At 56.6% G+C, this 26,515-nt stretch overlaps 1 protein-coding gene across 3 annotated transcripts in view; it reads right to left on the bottom strand.

Moving 5' to 3' along the window:
- SCUBE1 (signal peptide, CUB domain and EGF like domain containing 1) overlaps positions 1-26,515 on the bottom strand; it is a 129,427-nt gene that overhangs the window by 52,639 nt on the left and 50,273 nt on the right. The window contains exons 5-7 of one of the 3 annotated variants that reach the window (XM_019715035.3): positions 11,787-11,912; positions 7,399-7,515; positions 4,704-4,793 (exon numbers count right to left, since the gene is read on the bottom strand). The exons of 1 other annotated variant lie outside the window; for it this stretch is intronic. In XM_019715035.3, the coding sequence (XP_019570594.2) occupies positions 4,704-4,793; positions 7,399-7,515; positions 11,787-11,912 (333 nt within the window). The remainder of the gene's footprint in view (positions 1-4,703; positions 4,794-7,398; positions 7,516-11,786; positions 11,913-26,515) is intronic. One more of the 3 variants, XM_019715037.3, reaches the window with a different exon arrangement.

Genomic DNA, 26,515 nt, shown 5'->3' with positions numbered 1-26,515 from the left:
TGGTCCTTAAAAGTGGGAGGAGGCCTGAGAAAGAGCTGTGGTGATGGAAGCCGGGACAGAGAGATGCAGTGCTGTGGACTTTGAAGATGGAAGAAGGGGCCGGGAGCCGAGGAATGTGGGGGCCTCTAGAAGCCGGAAGAGGCCAGGAAATGGATTCACCGCTAGAGCTTCCAGAAGGAAAGCAGCTCTTGCTGACACTTTGAGTTTAGCCCTGTGAGCCCCAAGCCACATTTCTGACCTGCAGAAGAGACTACATTTGTATTGTTTTAAGGCGCTGATTGTGGTAACTTGTTAGCAGCAGCAACAGGAAACTAACAGGCATCTAAGCCACAGATACCTGGGGGAAAGGAGGTGATTAAAGACCCAGGGTTGACAGGTATGACTCACCGGGTCTTATCAGGCTGGCTGTCAGTGGGCCCCAGGCAGCCTGGGGCAAACTTAGCCTGTCACTCACATGTTTCACACCAGAAAGTCCGCCAGAACATTGAAATTTATCACTCCAACCCTCACATCCAAATATTTTAACTGATTTTAATGGGACTTCAAAATCGGTTACATACTTTGAGGCCCCTTTAAAGTAAACGTAACTGCCCATTCTTAGTCTGTGCTCAGGGACTGGGGGTAATTATAAACAGCAACTACTGGGGTGCAACTGAGACGCCAAGGTGGGGCAGGGCCATTTGGCCCTAAATGGCTCCAGGCCGCTGTGCTGGACACCCTCCCCCTCCAGCTCTCTGGAGGTTTGTGTTCTGTCCACACTCTGGACTGACTACCGCCTGCAGCGCTCCCTACCTCTGCAGCCCCTTCCTCCACGGAGGCAGGATCCAGGCCTGCCCTGACCAGCTGCATGGCCTGAGTGAGCCGCTTCACCCCTCAGAGCCCCGTGTCCTCACTGGTTTCTAACAGACACAGCCTCTTCTACTTCCGGTGCTGCCAGGCGTGGAGCCTGGGGGACCCCAGGAAAGCAGCCAGTGCCATAACCAGCAGGAGCAAGGCTGCAGGATTTCTGTCAGTTACCAGACTTAGGAACCTTGTAACCAAAATGCTAGTGCTTGTAAATAAACAGCAGGCAGTTTCCAGGAAGGAACTGAGAGGCTCCAATGTGGGTAAAGGGCCCAGGTTTTAGCTCATATATTCTGTGTCCTCTGTGTTTTGCTTCGGTCCTGGCTCTCAGCCGTGTTAAGAGGTGAGGCTGCCTCATGAAATGACTTGCAGACACTGAAGGGGCCTGTGACCTCTGCAGTCTGGGCACAAAATATTTCTGAAATAACTCCGAGTCAAACGGCCTAGAAGAGTGGATAAAGCCTAAATTCTCCAGCTCCATTTGGGGGAAGGTAAATTGGAGCATGAAGCCTGCGGTAGGAGGCCATTTACCCGCCTTCAGACATGGAAAAGGGGCTTCACCCTGGACCAGTCTGCTGATGACATGTGGTCAGTCGCCACAGAGAGTAGCAAGGATGGCGTGGGCTCATGGAACCTCCTGTGGCTGGCAAGAGCTGCCCTGTCCCCACTCACTTCTGGAGGGCAAAGGGAGACTTCTTAATCCTTTCCTACCCACCCTAAAAATAAGCCCCATCGGTACAGGAGATACTTGGTATCTAGGGTTGGAAGACACCTGCCAGGTCATCTCAGGCACCAGGTGACTGCAGCGCATGTGCCCTGCTCTGGCGGAACCCCGTACTGTGACTACAATTGGTACTTCTCACATTAGATCATTCCTGGGCATTCCAGCCCCCAGTCTTTTCTCACAACAGTTGCTCATCTCTGTCCTCCCGTGGGGAGCTGACCAGTGCAGAGGTCAAGTGCACAGAGTCTGGAGCCAGGCAGCCCAGGGTCTGACCTTGACGTGGAATTTCTGTGTCTCACCTTCCTCATCTGCTCCTGGGCCACAGAACCAGCTCCTTCCCTCTCTGTCTGTTCTACCCTGTCCCCTCCCAGGACCCCAAACAGGACTGAAGTGGCCCACCAGCCCCAGCACCCACTGGGATAAACTGCCTGCACTCCCTCCCACAGGCCAATGACACTGACCCAACTCTGATTCCCCTCGCCATCTAGGCTGCCGTCTCCACACAGGGATGGGGCTCTGAGCATGTGGCCCCAGGTATGCTCTGGTCAGCACTGGTCACCTCCCTCATTCTCCATTCCTTGCCTCTATTAATATGGCCGGGAAGCAGCCACATCTCACTGGGGGCTACTACTTAGGGCCCACACAGGCTGCGCTCAGAAGAGACAGGTGCTAAGGATTAGGAGCTCTTGGGGGTGGCTCAGCTGTGCTCCGGATAGCACAGTGCCTTTCAGGGAAGCCTCTGAGGATGGTTACCCAGTTCTGGGCGTGGGGCCTTGGCTGCCGGTCCTTGTCCCCCGGGTGCAGCGTTGTCGGAGGACCACAGGAGGGCGAGGGCTCTTGCCTGTGGGGCAGCATAGGCTCTAAGGGGGTTGGTTTCTATAATCAGGGAGGTGGGAACGCAGGGGAGGCCATCGTCATCCCTTTCCTTGGCCTGGCACAGAGTCCCCCGATCTGCTTGCCCACTCTGCCTCCCACACAGGGGTGAGGCCTCCTTCCTCACCTCCCTGACCCGCTCCGAATCTCGCTCTGGGCCATTATCCACTGACTCGAATCTGAAAAAACAAGTGCAGAGGCCCTTCTCTCCCCCAACCCTCCTACCCCGCCACCCACCTGCTTGCTGCTTACTCACTCAGCCTTCTTCTGCCACCAAGCTCTTGCTGGGATGGGTACAGGGCACCTGGGAGCCCGGTTCTCGGTCCTGTCCTGCTTTGGAGCTCTGGCCCCAGCAGAGTGCCTACTTCTCCTATAGTAAGTGAGACGGCGGGGTCTGGGCCCCCTTGGGCCTCAGCATGGCCTCAGAGCACTGGCAATGCTAGGTTCCCATCATCCACTTCTAGCCACCTTTCTAGAACATCCATAATGCTGACTCATATGTTCCTGGAAGGTAGTGGACATGACTGCTTGGTGGGAACTCCAAGCCCACCTATTAGCCATTTCGAGACCTTCCCAAGCCAACCCAGACAGCCCAAGTCAACGAGACAGCCCTGTCCAGAGAACTGGCAGACAGCGGGCTTCCAGCCTGAGCTTGTCCCATCTGCCCGTCTGGGCTCGCTGGCCCTTAGTGCTCTTGCCCGAGAAGCAGGGCGATGCCTGTCCTGTCCAGTGTGAACCGTCAGCCAGCCCATGATCTCCCCCGCTCCTCCAAGCACCAGCAGGGAGTGCGGGCCTCAAGCCTACTCCCCAGCACGCAGGGCCACATCCCTCAGGCTGCCCCATCTACAGCTCCCTCCTCCCCAGATGCCAGGGCTCCTGCCAGGTCCATATGAGGACCCCCGGAGGGACGGACCTCTCCAGAACCGTCAGGATCTGACCTCCATGGCCCTGTGACCCCGACAATTAAGATGGTCCACACTGCCATGAGCTCTGGGCTAAGCTCAGCTATGCAGGGTAGTGTGGGACCCCGGGCAAGCCAGGGCACCCCAATGAGCCTCAGTTTCCTCAACTGAGACGTGGGAAATGCACCACCTGGCCTCACAGCTCCCAAGGCTGGTGTGACCTATCAGAGTACCACAAACAAGGATGTGACAATCCCAGGCGATCCTGCAGCTGTGCTCCAGAGGCCTAGGGAGCTGGTGCCATCCAGGGGCCAGCAACCCCAGAAATGTGGAACCAGCTGAGAACCAGGAATGAATGAATGAGGAGGCAGACTTGCTTTTCCATCGTGCAGACTAAGCCTGGTGGAAGAGCAGTCACTTCCTCTTCCTCACTGCACAGAATCAGCGGCACCAGCAGCCCCCTGAGCCACCCTGAGTGGTACCAGGTGCTTCTGGGTGAGCCTCCCTAGAGTCTGGATCCAGCCCAGGGGCCGTGCTCAGAGTGCAGCTGACATTGTGCAGACCGCCAAGGCAAGTGGCTGCCTGAGGGGGGACGGTGGAAACATGGGCCAAGGCCACCAGCCCAGCAGGCTCTGGCTGGGGTCATTCAGGGAGACGGGCGCCTTGGGGCCAGGAGGGGCTGAGTCCTGCTTTTACCCGGCCTGCCAGATGACCTTAATCGGTCCCCCCTCTACAGGCAGCAGATTTCCCAACCATAAAGCAAGCGGATTGGACTGGGTGCCCCTAAGACTCCCTGGTCCCAAATCTAGACGTGGCTTTTTCCCCCTGGATGAGGCTTCTCTCCTGAGCGAGGAGATGGGTAAGGACCTTGCTGTCAGAATGCCTGCTCTACACTAACGCCTCCTTTGTGTCTGCATCTCACTGTTGCTCTGCTGATGCTGAGGTCCTAACTGCAAATGTGGGCCTTCCCTGCAAGTAGCGAGGCGTTCACAGCACATGCCCCTTACACGCAGAGGCCGCTAGACAGTGGGCCTGGGTTCTTTGCTACAAACACACAAACAAAGAAATACACGTGTTTGATGAAGGGTAAAACCTTTCAAAAGGAAAAAGTGAGTTCACATCTGGGGTGCAGGCCCCCACACTCACGCGCGGCACGCATGACGGCACACACGGGGCCGCGCACACAGACGGACAGCCCCCTCACACGCCCCCCACACGCCTGCACAAACTCACAGCCCCACGCGCCAGCACGCACAGATGCCCCGCACGCCAGCACACACCACACGCACACACACGCACACAGAAACACACACATGAACAAAAGTGCAAGGACAACAAAGGAAGTGGAAGAAAAGTGTTACCCATGAGGAGCCGCCGTTTCACCCGCTTGTCCACATCAGCTACTGACGTGGCATTGAACTGAGAGCGCTCAATTGCAGCCTCATCCTTCTCTAAAACACAAGTAAGGGACAAACATGGAGCCACTGGTTAATGACAGCCCACTTCCCGCGGCCCAAGACAGTCAGCCTTTCGGCGTGGCGCACACAAAGCCAGCACAGCACGTGGGCTGGCGCGGCGTCCTCGCCAAGGGGCTAAACCCAGGCACCTCCAAGGTGGCATGTTCAGGGCAGAGCGAAGAGGCAGCAGGGCAGGGGTGGGGTGAAGAGAAGGGGAGGACCACAGAAGGACACAGATGGGACACAGGGCCCCTCTGTACACGGAGGAGGCAGCTGAGGTCAGAGCAGACGGGACACATGTGCAGACAGCACCACGCGGGGCTCACGAAGACACAGGCCATTACAGACACCCTGGCTCGGACTGGAGAGGCAGGCACAGGACAAGGCAAGGACAAGGGGACAGGGCCGCGAGGTCCGGTGATGGGTGCGCCTGGACAGCAGACGCCCTGTCTCAAGGGCGTGAAAGTATGTCAAACACTCATGCAAAATTAAGAACAAGACATATGGAGAAAGAAACACGCACATGACAATGGATCCGATCGAATAGACAGAAAAACCAGGGGATTGATTTGGGCAGCGCTGGTTGCCTGCTTGTCTATAGAGGACTAGAGCAATACATTCAAGTGCTCAATGAGGGGTTGCAAAGAGGGGTCAGTCATTTTAGGAGCGTGCAGAGAGAGACGGCCTGGCCAGGCAGGGCGCATTCTGGCCTCTGGGCAGGAAGCTCCGTCCGGGTGCTTCCCATGGAGGAGCGTGTGAGGTTAGCTGGTTCACGGTTTTTTTGTTTTTCGTTTTGGTCAGTGGGAGGTGTGCAGAGACATTTGCTCCTGTGGGCGGGGGGAGAACCTGAGGAGCAGGGAGCAGGCAGATGGAAGGGCCTCCTGGCCAGCAGGGAGCAACAGCCCAGGAGCTGGGTCTGGGAAAGGATTTCTAAGGGGAGGAGAGGAAAAGAGGGGGCAAGGGGAGTTATGTTAGAAAACAGATCCAAGCGGGGGCCTTCACATGCAGCAGACACTAAAAGATAAAAAAAATAAGAAAGGATGAGTCAGGTGGACAAATACAAGATGTGTTAGACGAGGCTGGGTGTGTCTGGCCAGCAGCTGTTTGCACCGGTCCAGGGGCCGGCAGAGGCGGCTCCACTGCAGACGCAAACACCGAGGGAGACCCCAGCAGACGAGACAGGAAGGGGGCCCACGGGCCTGAGGGGGCCCGGGCAGGACAGCAGAGACGGAGAGAGGCGGGAGAGGAGGTTCTAGATGGGATCAGGCTGCAATAGAGACACTGGTCTGAGACCGGGTTTTGCTTTGAATTTTTTTTTTTGGTTGTTTGGTTTGGTTTGGCTTTTGGCTCTGAAAATAATTAATGAACGTCAGTTATCAGACAAGACAGGCAATCAGGGACCATCACCAGAAAAGCAGGAGGAATGAGATAAAATGAACCAAAACGGCTGTTGGAGAGGAGAGACCACACAGAGGAGGGGAGAACCACGCAGGTGGCAGCACCCGGGACGACAGCCAGGGACGAGCGTGGGACCGCAGGCCCCGCCCCCTGCCTGACCCCCTAGGCACCCGGGAGCAGAGTCACAGGGGACAGAATGGGACAGCAAACTCTGGGCTTCATGGCTTTGCTTGCTTGCCAACCCTTTTCTTGTTACTTGAAAGTCCTTCAAGAAATATCTCCAAGTTGGTAATAAGAAATAGGTACTTAAAAAAAAAAATAACTACGATAAGCGATTATTACTGGTTTCTAAAGTTTGTCAACATTGAAGAGAAAGAGGAGGATGAACAAAGTTGGATGGACACCAACCTTGAAATTCCTTTTTCTCAGTTAAAAATTTGCTGTTATTTTTGAGCGGGGAAAGAACACGCTAGTGATTATGGCACGAGATAATCACAAATATTCAAGCTTTCCCTTGAAAATAAGGAGGGAGGAAATGATTCCATGTCACTCAAACGGAGACTCGAATATGTAACAGGTGAGGTGAGCAGACGGCGTTGCTGAGAAAAAGGGATTCTAGGTGGGAGACAAAGTCTGGCGAGAGCCCCCGTTAGTTTGGAAGGGAAAGCAGTTAGAAACACCCAGACCGCCACCCAGAGCCACACAGTCTATCTCCCCTGGTATTCTAGACATGAAGACTTATAGTAGTTTTCTGAGAAAACCTCTTGGTTTTCCAGACTGTGTGGGCCGCTCACATCACTAATGGGGCCGTTATGAGGTGAAATGAGTCTGCTGTGTGTCTCCATGTTAGGGGAGCAAGCACCTGTGCTTCAGGAACAGAAGCTGCCCACCTGAGGCACGCACACCTTCCTCCTCCTCACAGACCCCCTGCCTGGGACCACCTCCCCTGTCGGGGACGAGGACCCACAGCAAACCTGCAGTGACACAAAGCAGAGGCGCTTGGTCCAGAGTGGCCGAACGACCCCGGGTAAGTCTCCATAAGCTTCCCATCAGTACCTGGGGACACTCTTTCTTATGTCCCTTAAGCTTCCTTCTTGGAAACCGGCACACCCCGGGGTGCTGGCTGACTTCAGGGACCCACGGCGCAACCCGGGGGGCCAGGGTGGTGAAGGGTGTAGTGCTCGGCGAAGGTGCTACTTACCGATGCACGTCCGACCGTCCGAGTGGAGGGCATACTTCTGGTGGCAGCCACACATGGGGCCTGTGTCTGTGTCCTCACAGCTGTGCTGGCAGCCTCCGTTTCCATAGTTACAGGTTACTAGTGAGGCCCAAAGTGTACATACGTGTGTATAAACAGAACGACAAGAACGATTAGTTTCTCAGTGTTGGTGGTTCTTTGAAGGGACGGGGGAGGAAAACGAGGGCATAAGACAATCTGTGACTAGGCAACCGTTCCCAGACCTCAGCCCCTCGAGGGTCTTGGATGGAAGCGCTCACTCCCTAGAGTGACCTGGTCCTCCCTAGAGGTCACTGGGGACAGAGAATGGACTTGGGTCGTCTGGGCTTTCGACAGAACTAGCACACAGCTGATGTACTCAGACGGTGTTAGTTGAAGGAAGGGATAAGCTAGATAATTTTATCCTTCCTAGGCTGCAAAAGACACTAAAATAACGTGTCTCCATGGGACAGACATCTATGAAAACCAGGCCTACTCTACAAGGTGGGGGAGGTGGGCCCATGGGGAGAGGGGACAGTCATTTCTTCAGTTCTTGCAGAGCTGTCTTTCCTCTGCCTAGGTCTTGGGGTGTGTGCAAGGATGTCCCCACAGATGTCTACTCTCCCCAAGTCCCAGCAGCCATCTCAGACTCTGTCCCCTCAAAGTTCTAATCCTTCCAAGGCAACATCCAGACAGACAGAATGCAGGCAAATTAGTGTCACCTCAGGTGCCATTTTGAAAATGACCTTTTATGTAAACATGTTACGTAGTTTGCAGTGCCTCGGGCCTGGAGGCACTGGTGCCCTTCAGCCCAAAATCTTGAAGTGTCCTACAGCATTCACGACCTGGGTGGACTGAAAAGGTGGCTGGACAGAGAGGAGCCAGTTGGAAATAGGGCAAATGATACATTCAAGTTTACTGAAAAGGAAACGTGCTGTCATCACTTTGCCGGGTGAGGGCTCTTGCTAGGAGATCCAGGATCTCCATGGGAAGGGTTCCTCTAGCTCCTGCTTCACTCTGCTGGCAGTATGACAGGGTGGCCGTCACCTGTACACCAGGGCCTCACGGACAGGGCGTCTTCTTGGATCCCTTACTCATCTGTCCGCAATTCTATCTACACTCTTCATTGACTTGGCAAAACCCTGATGCTGATCAAATACGCAAAGATTAATCTCAGACCAACTATACGGTCAGAGGTGACAAAAATTCTGAATTGGCAGAGTCTGAATTAATGACACTCTGTCAGGGTGACCCATGAGCAGGGCTGGTCCCGGAGGGAGGTCACTTGGTGGCAACTCCTTGGTGAGGGCTTTCAAGCGTTTCAGGACCGCGTTCTGCAGCTACCTTTCCCAGGTGGTCTCCCTTTCACCAACAGAGCGTCTGTCCTGAGTGACGGTGTCTGGTGAGGAGGACGTCAAGAGAATGGGTCCTGTTCTGTGTCCCAGATGCTGTCCTTAGTGACCACAGGCTCTAGCAGGCTGCCTCTGCCACAAGAAGCTAATGACCATCCGAAGGAGGGACCCAACTGCCAGGGTGACATTTCAAGGACCTGCAGGACCACTTCAGGCAACTCAATGGGGCCTTTGAGCACAAAATCCTCTGGCCCCCGCTGCACAGAAGTGTCTCTTCTCTTAGTGTTCCCGGGGAGCCTGACAGCCTGGAGTCACACTATCATCTCCAAAATAGCTAATTTCTCCGCCCAGGAAGAGCGCCAGAGAAGCCCAGGGTTCTAGGGGGCAGCTGCTTAGCATAAATCCCAGGTGAGGGAGGGATCCAGGCAGAGGCCACATTGGGCGGGAATCACGTGCCTTCCCAGCCTGAGAAAAGCCGCATGTCAGCGCGGGCAGGTGGAGCCGGAGAGCAGGCAGTGAGAATAGTGCGGCCAGTCGTTTCCAAGTTCTGGGCTCCAGGAGATGGGCTGTGCCCTACCGGTGATTCTAAGGAAGATGCAGGCCTGTCTGAAGTGTTTGTGCATCTTATGGACGCCACGGGCTGAGCTTGTACATGGAAATAAATACCAGAGCCCGGAGCTCTCGGAAGACAGAGAGAAGAATGGGGAAAATGTCCTCTGGCCCTGGAGTGGGTCCTGGGCTCTGCAGGGATGAAAGAGTTTGGGGCAGAGCCCCGTGGCCCTGCTGGCCCATCGAGGCTGGCTGGGCCAGGCCTCAGCTCCCATCCCAACTCTACATCTAGAATTTCCTGGACCTCAAGTGACCTCAAGGGCTGGGGGGAGTCTCAGAGCTAACTGTACACTAACACCTTAGCCACACAGAAGGAGCCAAGACTGGACGGACAGCTCTCTGTGCAGTCCTTTCACAGGAAGGCTGCAAGGCCGTCACCAATTCCTCAGCTCTAGGATTGTGACTGACTCTCCACACACTTTGGCAATAGCCAGACCCTGAGCAGGGAGGGTGGGACGTTTTTTTCACCAGCAAACGTTCTGGGCAAGGTCTTGGCTCTTCTGTGTCGGGGTGCGGTAGGGGGCATCTTAGCTGCTCACAGGGCCCTCCCTGCCTTGCCCCTGACCACTCAGACCAGGTCAGCCCCTCAGGAGATGCTCTCTGAGTAAACTGTCCCCTTGTAGCACTGGCCCCAGATGGAGTGACGGAGTGAGTCAGCCCCGGCCACTTCCCTTCCGTGGCGGTTCACAGCTCTCTCCCCCACACCTAGCTCAGGGCGGGGCCAGAGCTGGGCGTCAGCCAGTCTTGTTGACTGAAGGAATGTGTTTTGCTTCCCACAGAGCCTGTCAACAAGCCTGCCCACTCCACATGTGTCTGTCCGTGGCCTTTGTCCCGAGGAAGCTCGGATGACCCGACAGGGGGACTAGGAGAGCTGGAGTCATTCATTTCCTGTTCGGAAGGTTGTCAGGAGGCAGGAATTCTCTTTGCAGCTAATGAAATCCATCTGGTGGAGAGATCAGGAGGGCCTGGCTGGAGTCCTGGGGCCGAGCTGGGCATTTCCCTGATGGTCTCACTCCTGGTGACAGCGTACATGTTTCTCTTTACGACCCCACAGGAAAAGACCAGGAAAGAAAAGGGAGGCTGGTCCGCATCTCGGATCACACCTGGGCACTGAAAATGTCTTCACTTTGGGGAATGGATGCATCATGAGTAGGGACTGCAGCATGAGCTCCTTGGAGACAGGGACTGTGTCTGATGCATGTGGGTCCCCAAGACCTTGGTGACTGTTTGAGGAGGGCATGAGTTGGGAAAGGTGTGGCAGGCACTTAAGGGAGAGTGGATGACCAGTGAGAGTCACAGCGACTAAGGATGGTGGACCAACAAGGGCCGCTGTCTTCTCCACAGAATGAAGGATGGAAAGAGCAAGGTCGTTTTCTTAATGAGAGGTGGTCAGCCTCAGGCTCCCACTGCAGTAGCCAGGCTGGGACCACCTTCCCTGCTGGGAGTTGGATCTGGGCTCCTTCATACTATTTCCTGTGTCAGGAAGAGGGCCTGGTATGGAGCACTTGTCTGGCCAGGGATGGGCCTGCTGACAGCCGCCTCCCTCAGCTCTTGGCACACATGGGGCAAACATTACATCAGCCTGGGTGTCAGCTGCCCAGTGAGCGGAGGCCTTACCCCACCACTCTCCACCCAGCTGATGGAGGCCACGCTTGGGGCCGCGGCTTTTGAAGGACTAGCTGAGTGTGTCAGCCATTGTCCTACTTCGTTTGCTGGCTGCCACTCCTACTGGGCAGCTGGGTGACCACATCAAGAGGCTGTAGTACACTTGAGCCCTGCAGGCTGACCTCCGAGCTGGTCCTGAAATGACCCCTGAGTTGGTCCGGAAATGGCCCCCATTGGCCAGAGGCCTCATTCCACCCAGATCTCCCAAGGTAGCCCCATTTCCAGTGCGCCTTGTGGGGGGGACTGCGAGTTCTAATCTTCGATCCTGGAAATAAGGTCAGCACAGCCTAGGTGGGGACCCTATAGCACCAAGCTCCCTTCCTTCTTTATACCATCCTGTTCCCAAGGGCTGGCCCACCAGAGTCCTGAGCTTGTAGATCCCTGTGCCATAGCCACTGGACACCATTCCCACTGGACACCATGAGCTCAGGGCCCCTGGGGCTCTGGGGTTGCGGGGAGGAGATGGGGGTACAAGCAGCACTGGCAGGGCCATCATACAGGGCCCTACATAGGACCCAGCTCCAGAGCTGTGCCGGTGGTACTATGCCTGGTGGGAAAACCCCAGGCCTGGTTCATGGCCCCATCCACCATGCCTACCCAGGCCCCTTTGGGGGCCCTGCCTTTCTCTCCACCCCGAGGGGCTGAGATCCCTCCCTGGGCTACGTCCAGCAGACTGGACAGACCTCCCACAAAGCAATGGCAGGAGACGCGTGGGGATGTCTGACCCATTTGCCTCCATCTACCTACGTGTGCAGTCCTTCTGGTTTTGGGCAAGGTCAAAGCCGGGCCTGCAGTCACAGGCCACCCCACCTTTGGGCGTCTCCCGACAGATGTGGGCACAGCCGTGGTCTTTGTTCATGCAGTTCATACCCTCTGGGAAGAGACAGATAAGAGAGGGTTGGGGACCGGTAAGAGAGAGGGAGAGAGAAGATTTCAGGCTGAAAAGAGATAGCCAATGAAACGTCACAACTAAATGGAGTGTTCCTGGGTTGCTGTTAGCACACGTACCGCATGTACCCACAGAGGGGTGTGCACCGAGCCACCCAGATGGAGGTCCCTTAGGGAGAAGCCAACGACACAGTGGGCAGGCCTCGCTCTGAGAGCCACACAGTGAGTGGCAGTGAGGGACCCACGGAGTGACGCCCCTGACCTAGGTCAGATTACGGGGTATGGCCTGTGGAACTGCTTTTGGTCATGGCTTTAGTCAGCGTCCCCACTGAAGCGGGTGTGGGGGGCCTGAAAACGACGGAGGAGCACAGCACTTTTCAGTTTGCACCGGATGCCACGCGCTCCTGTGAGGCAGGTGGAGCTTTCGTTTCAGGCTCGGCCCCAAGAGGAGTGTTGATGGGTCGGGGCTGAGTGGGTGGGCTGCAGCGCTGAGCTCACATGCCCGCAAGCCTCCAGCTGTCACACCCACAGGCACCGTCAGTCCTGCCTAGCCACCTCTCATTGCACTTCTGCACAAGTCACATCCATGGGACCTCAGAGGCTCATCCTCGCCAGCCCCACGGCCATGCCCTGAACTACACACCAAAGGGGGTCTATCTGGCATCGTACTGCTCCCCGGGTCCGCAGAACCCTTACCCCCGGTGCAAAGCCCTGCGCCCCGGGACGCTGGCCTCCAGCTCCACCCACACACCCCTGCGCTGCTCCCTCAGCCCTCACGGAGCTCGTTCTGGGTCCAGGGGCACACAGGTCACTGTGCTCCTGTTCTTAACCTGAGATTTCTTCTGGTTGGCAGCAGCTACTTTCTGAAGCAAAAAATGTACGCAAACCTTAGGTACCTTTTTCTCCGAGGCTTTATCTTAAAAGGGCAGTCAGCAATTGACTTCCCGTCAGAAGGGGGAGAGTGCCACACGTGCCAGGGCTGGGCCCCCCCACTGCCTGCTACAGTCCCTCCACTCTCTAGCTGCAGCAGGCTTTGCATCTGGAATTTGCTCACGGTGGCTCTGCCTGGCAGGCCCTTCCAGCATGTTGTTCAGCCAGACTTGGAAGCCCCGTCCCTCAAAGGGCCAGCTGATTCAGTCTAGCCTCTCCTCCTAGGCTCCCAGAGGCTCCACTGTGGCTCCAAACCCCAGGCAGTGACAACAATCTGGGGTTTCTCATCTCCTATAAAGGCAAGCACCCCCTTCAGAGACGAGGGGACCGTGACTGAGACGCCTGACCCAAAGGCCCCGCAGTGCACTGACAGGGCCTCGGACTAGAAAGCCCCATCCCCCTCCCGCCCCAGAGGCCTAGCTGAGTGTGGAGCTGGGCTGCCCATGGGTTTCGAAGACACTGACTATAGGCCATTCACCTCAAGTCTCCAGAGGCCTGGCCTCTGCACCCCACCCAGGCAGTGCTCCCTGAGAATTATGCAGAAACACATTCTGAGGGCACTGGTGTGATGGGGAGAACAAGGGTCCCTCTCTTGTCACCCACAGATCCTGGACACCCCCCGTACCCCAGAAGACTTGATCTCCCCTCGCTGACTGCCTGGAGTGGCTTGGACCCCTTCAGTTGACCCCAGTTGTTGTTTATCTTCCTGGTGATTTGTGAGGAGATTCTAGAATTTATGAGGTCAGGGGTCAAGTGAGAGGTTGTAGGTCACAAGTCCATCAAGAGGCTAAAGGCAGCTGAGAGGAAGAGCTGCTGTCCGCCCCCACACGCCTGAACCTGACTTTCCTGTCCCACTGCGAGGTGCTGGCCTTAGGCAGCGGGAAGGAATCCCACACACGGACACACAGGCGCCCTCCTCTCCCAGGTAGCTCACAGGTCTCCTGTTCAAGTGGGGACAGCTCAACCTTGACGCCTTGCGCTTCAAGCATGGGCGTGGGGCAGCTGAGAATCAACATCTATTTAAAAACAGAAACACCCTGGCAGCTAATTAAGATTTTTAAAAGTCTGAAATTAAATAAAACAAAAGAATTGAAATGAACGAGCCCTGCATTTCACTCAGCACGCTGACCTCTGCTGTCACCTGATTTGAGTCCTCTTATTATGCCTTTACCGTGATTTTCCTACTTATTCAAATCAAATCGTTGGGCTGCCAGAGTATGACCAACTAATCAACAGCTGAAGCAGCAAAGCGGTTCCGTGCCAGGCCCCTCACAGGAAGCTGCAAGTTCATAGGCCACTCACTAAAGTCCCAAACAGCATGTATGCTGGACTTGCAGAGTCGTGTGCTGATAAATGGTTAGCAACTGGCGGGGATGGGGTGAGGCTTGGGTGGGGGCTGATTTGTAGCATGTGCCCATTTCTGTGGCGTAAATGCTCCAGTCAAGCCACCAGGGAGATACCACTGAAGTCGGAGCTGGGTCTCAGGAGCCAGGACGAGCCAGCCCGGCACATGTGTTTCTTAGAAGTCTTGTAACGCCAGGCTGATGTGGGTATGAGTCTGGCCTCCTTACTAGTGGTGTATCTCGCAGAAAACTGCTTCCCTTCTCGAGCCTCATCTTTAAAATGGGCAGGACAGTCTGTGCCTGACAGGCAGGGAAGTGCCAGCTGTGGCAGGTACTCAATTACTATGGGGGCACTGAGTTCTGAAGGCCAGCGCCTTCTCTGGCAGATCTGAAGAAAGAACAGCTCCTCACGGGGCTGTGCCTAGGCCAGGCAGCCCCACCGCAGAGGAAGCTGTGGGTACAGGCATTATCTCGGGCCACGGAGACATACTCCGTCCCTCGTCAGGTCTTCTGAGAGACTCCTGCCCTCACAAGGGTTTGGCCAGTGGGTCGTACCCACTGAGTAGCCTCCCTGGCTGTCATCAGTGGCTGTCACCAATGATGGGCGGAGCCCAGGGACACCCCTCACTCCCTGCCCCCGTGGTTTCTGTGGCTCTTTGGTGCCCAGAAACGCACAAGAAGCTGGTGCTCCAGCTGCTTCCCAGCTTCGTCTCCCACGGCCTCCTATGCACAGTCCATGGCCTGCAACCCCATGCTGCCGGCTGACCATCCCCTGGGTGACCCATCCACCCCTTTGCTTCTCCTGTTATCCATGAATGAGATCCGGGGCCTCTCGCAAACTCCACCAGTTCCTCAGAGCTTCTCAATTCCTGGGTTATACTCCCCGTGTCTCCCCGGCCACCACCCCACGCTCCTCTTCCAGGCTGTCCCACAGCTGGCACAGGAAATCGATGCCACTCAGGCAGGTCTGTGCTTTCTTCCTGAGATGGGAGAGCCCCAGGGCCCCTGCTGAAGCTCAAGCTGAAATGTGATGGAGAGAAGGAGGCTGACTTTCCATTCCCAGCCAAAGAAGCACAACTTACGAGAAGCCCTGCTAATCACTACCAACCCTAAATTGGTCCCTGGGGAGAAGATATGGCCCTGAACTGGGGCCGTTAGACAGAGTATTAAGCTTTAGAAATCACAGAGCTTTCTCCCACATCATGAGTTGCCACCAGGGGGTCTTCCTTTGTGAGAATCTAGATTTATTAGTAACGAGCCATGATGAGTTTGAAGCATGAAGCTCCTTGGCCCCCAGACCAGTCCAGGGTCTCTGCACCCCTGTGCTCCCCTCACTGACAGCACTGCTGTGGTGGCTGTGTTGTCCCCCTCTGCTCTGTGGGACTCTGATCGGCCCCTAAGGGCAGGCTGAGCTCTGAGCCTTCTCAGGGGCCTCACTGCCTGATACAGGTCCCGCCGAGGAGTGGACACTCTGTCTCCGTTGGGAAGGGAGGGGAGATGGAATAACCTTGGCCCTCCTCCATAAGGCTCTGGGGCAGAGGTCTGGCTCTCATACCTAAGCAGCCACTGTCCTGGGAAACAGTCTGATGTGGAGCGAGCAGCTGGGAACATCAGCCACCCACAGCCAGGCTCCCGTGAGGCTGGAATCAGCTCAACCTGAGTGCTTCCGGAGTCACCTTGTCCCTGGGATGGTGGTCACCAGAGTATTGCCATCACACTTAAAAATGACCCGAGCAACCATCCCAAAGATGGCTACAACAGTGCAGCCCGGGGGGCGGGGAGATATGGTTTCCTCTCTGCTGGTAACTCATGCAGCTCCGCGCCAGCTGCAGGCACAGGAACTGCCACCACCTTCTCCACTCTGGGGCAGCACTGGTTTCTGCAGCCAGGAGAAGACTGGCTTCGTGGCTGGCAGAACCACAGAGGGTCAGGGCTGGATGGATCCATTTTGCCCGTCCATCTTACATATGGGGGAAATGAGGTCCCGAGATAGGGGGAGCCTGTCCCAGATGGTACAGCAGGACTGGAACCCGGGTCACTGGGCTCCCAGCCTTGGCTCCCCTGCCCTGGGGTCAGTGCTACACTGTGGGACCCAGATGGCTCCCTGGCATCAAGCATTTCTTGGGGTGAACAGAACTAGGAACCCAACACACAGTTAGTGTAATAAATGGTACCTGTTACTACTAATTGTCCTTAGAACTTAAAAGCCTATTAAATTCTAAGGCCAATTCAGGTGCCGCCTCCTCTGTGAAGCTCTCTGGGCAGTGCCCCAACGAAGCACCTAACCCTTCTCTCCTCTCTGACCTTCCACCAACCTCACTGAGTACAAGGGCAGCGCCTCCATTCACCTGCAGAACCATCAAGTTCGCAGGAATCCTTGCTTCTGACCACATGTGTCACACCTGTAGCCTCTCCAAACTCTGGCTGCCTCTCAAGCAAGGGTTTCTGTAGGTCTGTGGAACTGATGGGCCCTGCCTCAAAGTCCATCTTCCCGTGACCCTCTGCTTTGTACCTCGTCTGCTCTTGGAAGCCGGGTACAAGAGAGCTGCCCTGGGGCAGGTGCAGCCTCTCCCACGGCCCAGGGCCCAGTCCTGATACGAGGGAGTAACCGCACTGACGCCAGAGTTTAGCAGAAACCACCCCCCCTCCCATTTATCTCCCCTCCTTGAGGGGAAATGAGATATGATTTCAGAGTCGTTCCGAGAAATCCTGGTCTTCAGGGGCCCAGTGCCAGTCAGGCCAGGCCATGCTGCCCGCCTGGTCGAATCTAATTTGATCCAACCCATTCAAATCAGATTACATCCTGCAAACTCGGACTGAGTGTCTCCTTGGTGCCCAGGATGGGGCGGGGAGCAATGAGGACACAGATGCTTCACTGCACTGCTGCCAGGTCCCAGTTCAGACTCTGCCACTTGCTGCATGACTGGGGGCAACCATGTCACCTCTCTGAGCCTTAGTTTCTACCTGTGTAAAAAGTGGAGTCACAGGACCTGCCTCCAGGTGCTCATTTAGCGTGCATGCCCCTTCCCTGGGCCAGCGAGGCTGGCTAAGGGTGCAGGGAGGGACCGGAGGGACTTCATCGTGGCCGGGGACAGCCATGGAAAGTTGTAAATTGGGCCGTGACACACTTATGTGTTAGAAAGCTCTCTGGATGCTTTGTGGAAGGTGAGCTGCAGGGATAAGACTGCAGGACAGAAGCAAGTGGGAGGCTGCCGCTACCACCCTGAATGGGACGAAGGAGCCTGGAGGGGTGCAGCCGCTGTGGGGACAGAGGCAGGCTGGACTTGCGATACATTTAAGAGCCCCTTTCTCTGAGTTTTCCAGAAGATGTGTGTGATGCAGGGTCTTGGGCTCTGACTACACTTTTCATCTAATTTAACACTTACCATAAGCCTGAGAAGTGGGAATTGCCATGCCCATTTCACAAGCAAACGCATGGAGGCTGGATTAGGGTGGGAGAGAGATGTGCCAGGGCCACACCCGGGTGAGAGGCAGGTGCCCAGTGCTTTCTCCTCATGGGCCCTTCCTGGATGCCTGCCTTCTTTGGGCCCTGTGAAGGCCTCGCAGCCCTTTCCGCTCCAAGGCCTACTTTTCCCAAAGACCTCGTATCACTTTTGGATACTTCACCAGAGTGCACCCAGAGTTAGATGATGGTAGAATCTGCCTGCCTCAGCCAGCGAGTGCATTGCACTTTCTACAAAGCGAAGTTCGCAGATGCATCTAAAGCAGGGCAGAGGGCGGGAGCCCAATCTGTACTGGGGAGCTGAGGAGCCAGTCTTTCTCACTGCCCAGCCCAGGACAACAAAGCTGGGATGTGTGCCTCCCAAGGGTCGTTGCTATGACGACTTCATCAATAACATCACTTTCTGCATCCATGTCCCTTAAACACGAGGGAAGGGAAGGCATCAGAACAGCAGAGTGGGGAGAAGGGAACAATTACCTTGCTCTGCCCTCCCCCCCCAACCCGGGAGGAAGGGATTTCCCTCCCCTTCCACCTCATCAATGGTAAATTATGCAGCCCAGAAAGAGGCTGGAGCCTTGGGGGGTGGGGTGGCAGGAAGAGGCTGGGACTCAGCAAGCTGTCCAGGCTAGCAGGGAAAAACAAACTCGGGCTCCCACATGCTTCAAAGAGGGGCTGAAGAAAGCGTCAGAAAGGTCCTGCCCCGGGGATGGGGGGCAGGGGAGGCACAGGCACAGCGCAGGGACAGGATTGGTGGGAGAGATGACCACGACACCTTCGCCCCCAGCTGCCTCTGTGCCGCTGTTCCACATGCTTTAGGTATGTTATCTCACTAATTCCCCCGACCACCCAGCAGGGCTGTTATATCATGGTGTTACCCCCTGACTCCATTCTGAGGCACAGAGAGGTGAGGCGAGGTGAGGTGAGGGGCTGGATCTACAGGGCAGACCTGAAGCAAGACCCAGTGGGAGCAACTCTGGGCTGCAGAATGGGCTGCCGGCTGATGAGAACCATAGCTGCCACCATTGAGAACCTACCTACTGTACACTAAGCACTTTACAGGAATAATCTCCTTTAAGCCTCGTGACCACTTTTCAAAGCAGATGCAATTATCCCCACTTTGCAAGTGAGGAGAGTAGGATGAACAAAGGCTTGGTAACTTGCCCAAGGGACACGGAGTGGGGCAGGCGAATGTGCGTGGTGGTTCACTTTAGAACCTGTGCTCTCAGGGGACTTCCAGAGGGTCTGGGAAGGGGCAGGGCAGCCGCGGCTGTCCCCGAGGTAACAGGACACTGTGGTCGGCCTGCACTGCCTGCCCTTGCTTCTCGCCTTGGGGCCTTTGGGAGCATGTAGTTCCTTCTGCCTGGGACACACTTCCTCCCTCCTTTGAGTGGCAGCTTCTGACTAGTTATTTGAGATTCTGTTTGGGTGTCACCTCTTCTAGGAAGCCCTCCTTGTTTCTACCCTTCTTGTAAGTCCCTGGGCTGGATTAAGGGCCTGGCCTGGGCCTCCACGGCCCCCCGCATCCCCTCTCTCATAGCACCCACCACACTAAATGCAACTTCTGGATCGGCTGGGTCACCCCCACCAGACCGATGGCTCCTTGAGGAGCCAGGGCCCAAGCCCAAGTCATGTCTTTGCCTGCCCCCCATACTCTGCACAGTACCTAGTCTTGAGTGAAGGCCTGAGACGTATTCACTGAACCCAACTGCACTGGTGAGGGGCCTGGGCTTGGTCACTCTGGGCTTTGACCTCTGCATCAGAACAGGGCCGACACCGTCCGTCTACAGGCCCAGGCCTGGCTGCCGCTTGCAGTGCAGTGCCAGCCCTGAGCCTACTCTCCCACCTGCCTGCCCACCAGTCTGGATTTGCCTCGATCCCCTAATAACACGCCAACAGCATCTGCACCTGGGTGGTGTTCAGGTAGCCTTTAGCAGAAACAGGACTCTGCTCCCCACCCTTTGCCCCCCCAAATTACATCCTCCTGGGGAATTCCAGGCCTGGCCAAGGTGCCAGCAGCTGGCTGCCCCAGACGAGACCCCCAGCTGACTGTGAGCCCAGCCCACCCCAGGCTGCGTCCCTAGGGGCAGCCCCACCTGGGAAATGGGAGTGGTTAGGACGGTGGGCTCCCCTTACCCAGAGCTCCTCAATGGCAGGCCCAATGCCAGGCTCTTTGCAAATGTCCCTGTTTCCACGACTCTGAGTGCCAGGTACCGTCAGCAGGCTCACCTGATCGGTGACAATGCTGAGTCCCAGACAGAGGTGGAGCAGGGACCTGCCCCCGGCCCCTGTGGCCATTTCTACAGCAGTCCCAAAGGGGTCCCAGCCCTTCAGCCAAATGATCAGCTCACAGCCCACCAGCCCCGGTGTCCACTCAGCTGCCTCAGTGGCCCTCAGGGGACTCTGCTCTGCTCCCCTCTTGTTAGACTCTCACTGCCCCGTCAGCCACTCTTCTCCTCATTGCTCTCCTCCCCAATCCCTCTGCAGGCTCAGTGGCCCCTGCCAGGGCCCCAGGAGGACTGGCCCTTCCAAGAGTCACCTTGCCTTCTCTCAACACTCGCCGCCCAGCTGGTCCAGCCACAGACGTCCAGCCCTCGTGGGATTAGACTCCCAACACCTTCCATGGCCATTCACTCACTTGCCCATTGCTGATTCCACAAATAATTAGGTAGGATCTGCTTTACACCAGGCCCTTCCCCAGGACGAGACCCCTTTACCTGCCCTGCTCTCGCAGAGGCCAGACCACAGTTGAGCCTGTCGTGGGAGTTCAACACACACCTGTAGGGTGGCTGGTCCCTAAGTGCGCTGGTTATGGACAAAGGGCATGGCTCCAAAATGAAGCCATTGTACTTTGAGTTTACAGGCCAACAGCCAGAATGACCAGTTTTCTGGAAAGCTGGAATTGGAGGGACTTAGAGAGCATCCAGATGAAGCCTCTCCTCTTCCATTGAGGAAGCTGCAGCCCAGGACAGTGACTTGCCCGGGGCTATGAATCAGTCAGCACCGTGTCTGCACGTAACCATCTGACTGCCGATCCCCTGGCTCCCCGGGACCTGACTCTCACGTTCTTTCTGTCACATTAGGAGGTGGCTCAGAGGTACTGCTGGTTCAGGGGCTGTCAACTGCCCTGGCGCGTAAGCTTACCCATTTGTTCACTCACTCCTTCTATGAACCTTTGCTAAGTACCAACTGTGCAGGCCCTGTGCAGACGCTGTGGACAGAGCCTGCCGGGATGCCCACCCCAGGTGCATTTTCAGCTGAGACCAACTCCTTTGCCTCGGCTGCTTACTGGGTGGACAGGCACTGTGCACGTGGACAGATGGACAGCTGAGTCTGTGGCTGGCTCCGGCATTCCCGATGACCGCAGAGGGGGTGGGCTGGGCCTGCCGTCTCAGAAAGCAGGGATGGACACCAGCATCCCTTTGGTCCCTCCACCCCTGGTGCCTTGACCAGTCCCATCCCTGGGAGTCCCTGAAAGCTGCCTCTGTGAGATGGGAGGAAGCCTGTCTGACAGCTCGAGGCCCACATGGCAGCATGTGCCACAGGGAGGTCGGCATCACCGAGGGGGCGGCCCGGCCCCAGCAGCTCTGCTTCACACCCACTCTCCAGCCTGCTCTACGGTGTGTGGCCTTGGCAATTGCTCTGTTTCCTCCTCTGAAGTGGAGGAGGATCATTAAAGGGTAATAAAGAGATGATGTCCCCAGTTCAGAGTCCCCGATAGCCCCCTCAAGACACAGATGCTGCCCAGTAAAGGCTGCCCCCCACCCTGGTTGGCTGACTCTACAGCTCTTGTCCCGTCAGAGCACACCTCACCCTGGACCCCAGGCCCCTCCGTCCCTTCCCAGGACTCACCTTCCCTCCTCTTCCCGCCCCCTGAGGTTCCCTGGCTGACCACTAGGCGTCACCATGAGCACACCCACGCCTGTCTGAGGCCCAGGTGGCTGGGACCACAGAGACCTGCGAGATTGTCTTGCCTCCTGAGTTTTCACTCCTCTCAGGCTTGGGAGGCTGAAGATGCTCTTCCCTCCACGGGGCTGCCAGATTTAGCACAGGATAAAAACATAGGGTGCCCAGGGAAATCTGGGCTTCAGGTAAACCGCAGCTACTTCCTATGTCCCACACGTTACACGGGTCATGCTTGTACTAAAAGGGTATCGTTATCTGAAATCCAAATTTAAATGGGTGGTCTGTATTTTGTCTGGCAACCTTATCCCTCCCACCAAGGGGACCCTAAAGGAAGCCATGAGGGAACCATCAGTTCACACAGGTCCCCGGCCCCGGCCTGCCCGTGACCAAGGACACGTCTGTTTCTCCTTCCTAACAGGTGATCAGATGGAGGGAGCCCAGGTGTGGGAGGGCCAGCATGGCGGCCCCAAGAGTGTTCCCACAGCAGCTCTTGGGGACCCGGGAGGAGAAGCCAACAAGAATACCGGGGAAGGGCTAGCAGGAACGTCTCCAAGGACAAGAGCAGCTCCCTGGCACACGGCGGCCCACCCTGTGCTGTGGAAAAGAGCACGGGCTCTGTCCTGGCTCTGTGCCCAGCCAGCTGTGCCTGCTGCCCTGCCAGCACCTCCGCTCCCTTCTACGCACGGAGGGTGGCAGCTGTTACTTCCCAGGGGCCTTTGAGGATGAAAGCGTACCAGAGGCTTGGTACACAGCAGGAACTCCATAAATGTCAAGACGCTTCCCCTCTCCCCAGAGCTTGTATCAAGGGCAGGTAGAACCACCTCTGGGAACTTCCGCGAGTGCCACCATTTATTCTAACTGGAACAGACTACTGAGTTGTCACCTCACCGGGTAAACAAACCTGTGTGTGTGCACATTGGGTCAGCCACTGTGACGGGGACCCTGGGAGCAAGAGGCCCGCGGGAGGACGTGTGTTGCACAAGACGGAGGAGCTCACGAGCTCACGTACAGGCAGGGGGATGTGAGGGGGGAGAGTCCCTGAACTTCTGATAAACTTGGGCCCTCCTGCTGGAGAGGCCTGAGCTGACCTGCAGGCTGCACGGTAGTGAGCCCAGGCGAGCCCAGCAGGAGCGAGCCCAGGCGAGCCCAGCAGCAGGGCACCCGGCCAGACCACAGCCAGACCACAGCACTGGGCACGTCCTCCCCAGGGGCTGTGCATGCTGCCCGGCCCGAGGGATGTGAAAGCACGTTGTGAAATTGATGCCACACACAATTCAGACATTATCTCCCTCATGAGATGGATCCGATCCCCTTTTCACTTCCCTTTGGCATGTCTCCTCTGCTCCCTGCCCTGTATTAGACGTAAGAAACATCAGTGCCCTACTCAGGAGCTCGCACACCTATCCCCTAAGAGAGAGGGCCGAGCCACTCAGAACCACGTGGTGCATGTCAAGAGGAAACAGGCCCGCCTAAGAGTCAGAGATGGCTTCCCAGAGGAGATAAGAGCATGCTGGGTTTTGAAGGATGATGAAGAGTTCTCCAGGAATTGAGGGGATGAGGAACGGCACTTGCGGCAGAGGAAGAAGCACCCATCACAGCCCATCACTGGTAAAGGGCTCCCTGGTCACAGGGAGAACAGGGCACGTGTGGGGCCCTGGGGAGGAGACGTGCTGTGGAAGGCCTGGGAAGGTGGTGGTCTGGTGTGGCAGAGACAAGGGTTAGCTGTGGCTGCTCCACGGTGCGCACAGTGTGGACATGAGCTGTGAGAAGGCCCTGAGTGGGGAATGACACGGCCAGCATGTCTAGAACCGTGGCTTGGCTGTCGTCAGAAACCTGGATGAGACAGGGAGACCCGGAGGCAGCTGCTGTACTAAGTCAGTGAAAGGGTGAAGCTTGGCCCCAGGCAGAGGGTGGAGAGGCCGGCCCTGTTCCCAGCCCTCCATCCACTTGGTCATTCGGTATCTTTGGTTTTAGGAGTCGGTCTGACTGGGGTTCGAAGCTTGGCTGTGCTATTTACTCACTATGGACAAATCTCTTTGCTTTCTTATGGACAAATCTCTTTGCCTCCATTTTCTCACCTGCGAAATGGGGATAATAGCGGCTATACTACACAAGGTTGTTTTCAGGACCCGATTACTTGTGTCAAAGTCTGGACACATGCTTGGTACAGAGGGATGCCCAGTGACAGCTGACAGTTTTGCTGATCTCAGGTCCAGGCACGTCACCAGGGGATGCAGTGTGTACATATTATCTCATTTTAGTTCATAAACAATTCTATAGTGAATACTAATGTTTGTCCCATTAGAGAGATAAGAAACGGAGACCCCAGGACTTGTGGCCGAGAAGGGAGCCAGGGCCTGGAACAGCTACCTCTTGCCTGGTGCTTGCCCTCCTGCACTGTCCACTCCGGGAGGCCCGAGGGTCTGCAGCGTGGGGGAAACCCCTAGTGCTAACACCGTGAAATAAGGACCGGGGTTCCCACAGGGCTGCCTGGCTGGTTGGCTGGAGGCCAGGCCAGGAGAAGGGCATGAGGCTGGCTTACCAACAGCCAAAGGAGTTGTTTATGGGGTGGGAGGCTCGTAAAAAAATAATAGGCTGGATTTATTGTCCCCACGTCAAGGGCCATTCCGGACTGCACAGGGCCAGGACAGGCCTTCGCCAGCAGCACCATAAATCTTCCCGATAAATGCGAGAGCTGTTTATTCTCCCGCCCACCTGGTCTGGGGCAGGCGGGGGGGCGAGGACAGCCTGCACACCACGAGTCCACCCCAAGGAGCAGCCGGGGGGCCGCCCTGAGGCTGGGGCATGGCCACACCAGTCTCCTTCATTTAAAACAGAAAGTTCCTAGCCACCCACAAGCACAGGGGCCCTACACCCACAGCTGATGATGGAAAGATCTAGAGCAGGGAAGGGGATGTCCCTGGGCCTGCAGGAGCCACGCTGGGGCCCCAGGTCAAGGCCTGGTCTGGATCCGCCATGTGGGAACCATGCCCTGGGAGCCACTGGGATCCTATCGGCCAAATATACTGATAGGCTCCCAAGCTGACACGCGGCGGGTGTGGCTCGCGAGGCTCGTTCATTCGATTCTGGAAGGGGGCTGGAGCCGAAGAATGAGAGCTCACTGAAATACTTCATGGGCAGGTGTGAGCATCCAGGTAACCAGGAGTGTAAAAGCCCTGTGAGCTGCAGAGGGGTGGGGTGGGGGGCTCGTAGGGGCACCTATTGGCTGAGATGGGGGATGGAGAAAGGGCGGTGTCCAGTCTGCCTACAGGTCAAGGGCAAGTGAGAGCAGGAGTGGCAGGAACAAAGTCCAGAGATGGGTCAAGGACCAGCCTAGAGAAGCCGGGGTGGGGGTGGGGTGGGCAGAACAAGGGCTAGGACAGGGCAGAGAGGGTAGCTGCCCCCAGAGGCTGCTCCTACGGTGAGAACCACAGGCTCTCTGCCCTGACCCGGGGATCTGCACCCAAAATCTCCCCAGTGACCTTTGCCAAGGAGCCCCCTGTAGTCCGCCCCGAAGTGGTGTGGGCTTTGAGCAGTGGGTCAGGTCCCAAGGGCAAGGGTGCTTGGCCTCCTTCAAGGCTTCCTGCTGTAGCTGACGAGTGGGTGTGCTGTGCAGGCCTCTACTCCACCTACGCAGGCGTCTGGGTGCTGGCTGGAAAGAATGCTTTAGCCCGAAGTCTGCCACTCAGCAGGCACAGTGTCTGCTGACTGAGCATGAGCACGCTCTCCTGGGCTCCTGCGGCCGCAGGACCCCTCTGCCAGACACCTCCACACACTGCGGTCAGCGCCTGTCTTCGTGTCTGCCACCCCTGCAGCCTGTGGCTTCTGGGAGGATGTGCTCTGGCACAAACGTGGGGCTTCTGAGCGCTGCCCACTGGGTGGGAGGGAGGAGCCCAGCCCCTGTCTCCAGCCTGGTCACATGGTCACAAGCGCAGCACAGGTAGCAGAATGCTGTTGTCCCTAAGCCCCCAGAACACATGCAGGGAGATCAGACTCCACTCAAGTACCCACGCCCCTGACCCCTGATGGAACCCCAGATTCCTGAGCTTCTGCTCACCAGTCAACTCCCGGCGATTTACTCAGGCCCCAGGCTGGGGCCAGGCCTGAGTCACCCGGCCAGGCAAGGAGGCCGGGCACTTGCACTTCATATAAGCCGTCCCTGGACATCTGTGATCCGGAACACTGAACAAGAGTGTTGTCATGCAGGGTGTCATGTGGGGTCTCTGGTCCCTCTCCCCACATAAGAACGCAGGGACATGGTGAGGCCAAAAAGGAACACCCACGGAGCCATGGGTAGGGGAGTCACACCGCTATAGTCTTGCTGGCGGCTGGGTTGGAGACACAGGAAGCAGGAGCCACATGATCCGCAACCTGCTGTCCGCTTTTCTGCCAACCCACCTCACTTGCCAACTGCAATCCACCGTGCTAACTGCAATCCGCTTGCCAGCCCCCATTATCTGCTAGCATAGCCACGGCAGTTATATTAGTGGCCAATGGCTCACTGCTTACAGCTGACGGCCAGCTAGCCACAGCTGATGGCCATCTAATCATAGCTGATGGTCATCTACTACCCGAGCCAGCACCTTTGCACGTGAGGCCGAGAGCCTGAAACTGCACTCCTGGCTCTGTCCCCACAAGTGTGGAGCAGGACCCACATTTTCAGCCTCACGAACAGCAGAGACTGGCTAGTCCAGTTTCCAGGCTCCAGGCTCCCCTTCAGGGTCCCTCATTCTAAAAAGAACGAGGCCCTACCTTGTCCAGAGCCAATCACTGAAATGTTCCACACCTATGTGACGCGGGTAACAGGCCTCTCCAAAGTGTAAACCTGAGGCAGAAGGTCCTGCCTGCTCTGCCTGTCACCTTCCCCCTCTGCCATCTTCCTGCTGCCTTCCCCACAGCTACCCTCTCTCCATCCACACGGTCCCCGCATGAGTTCCAGACCCCAGTGG

Source organism: Rhinolophus sinicus, chromosome 1, assembly GCF_057876585.1.
Source record: "Rhinolophus sinicus isolate RSI-liver-muscle chromosome 1, RSI-T2T, whole genome shotgun sequence".
NCBI lineage: Eukaryota > Metazoa > Chordata > Mammalia > Chiroptera > Rhinolophidae > Rhinolophus > Rhinolophus sinicus.
Note: the sequence above shows the minus strand (reverse complement) of the source record. Positions and strands in the feature narration are given on the sequence as shown.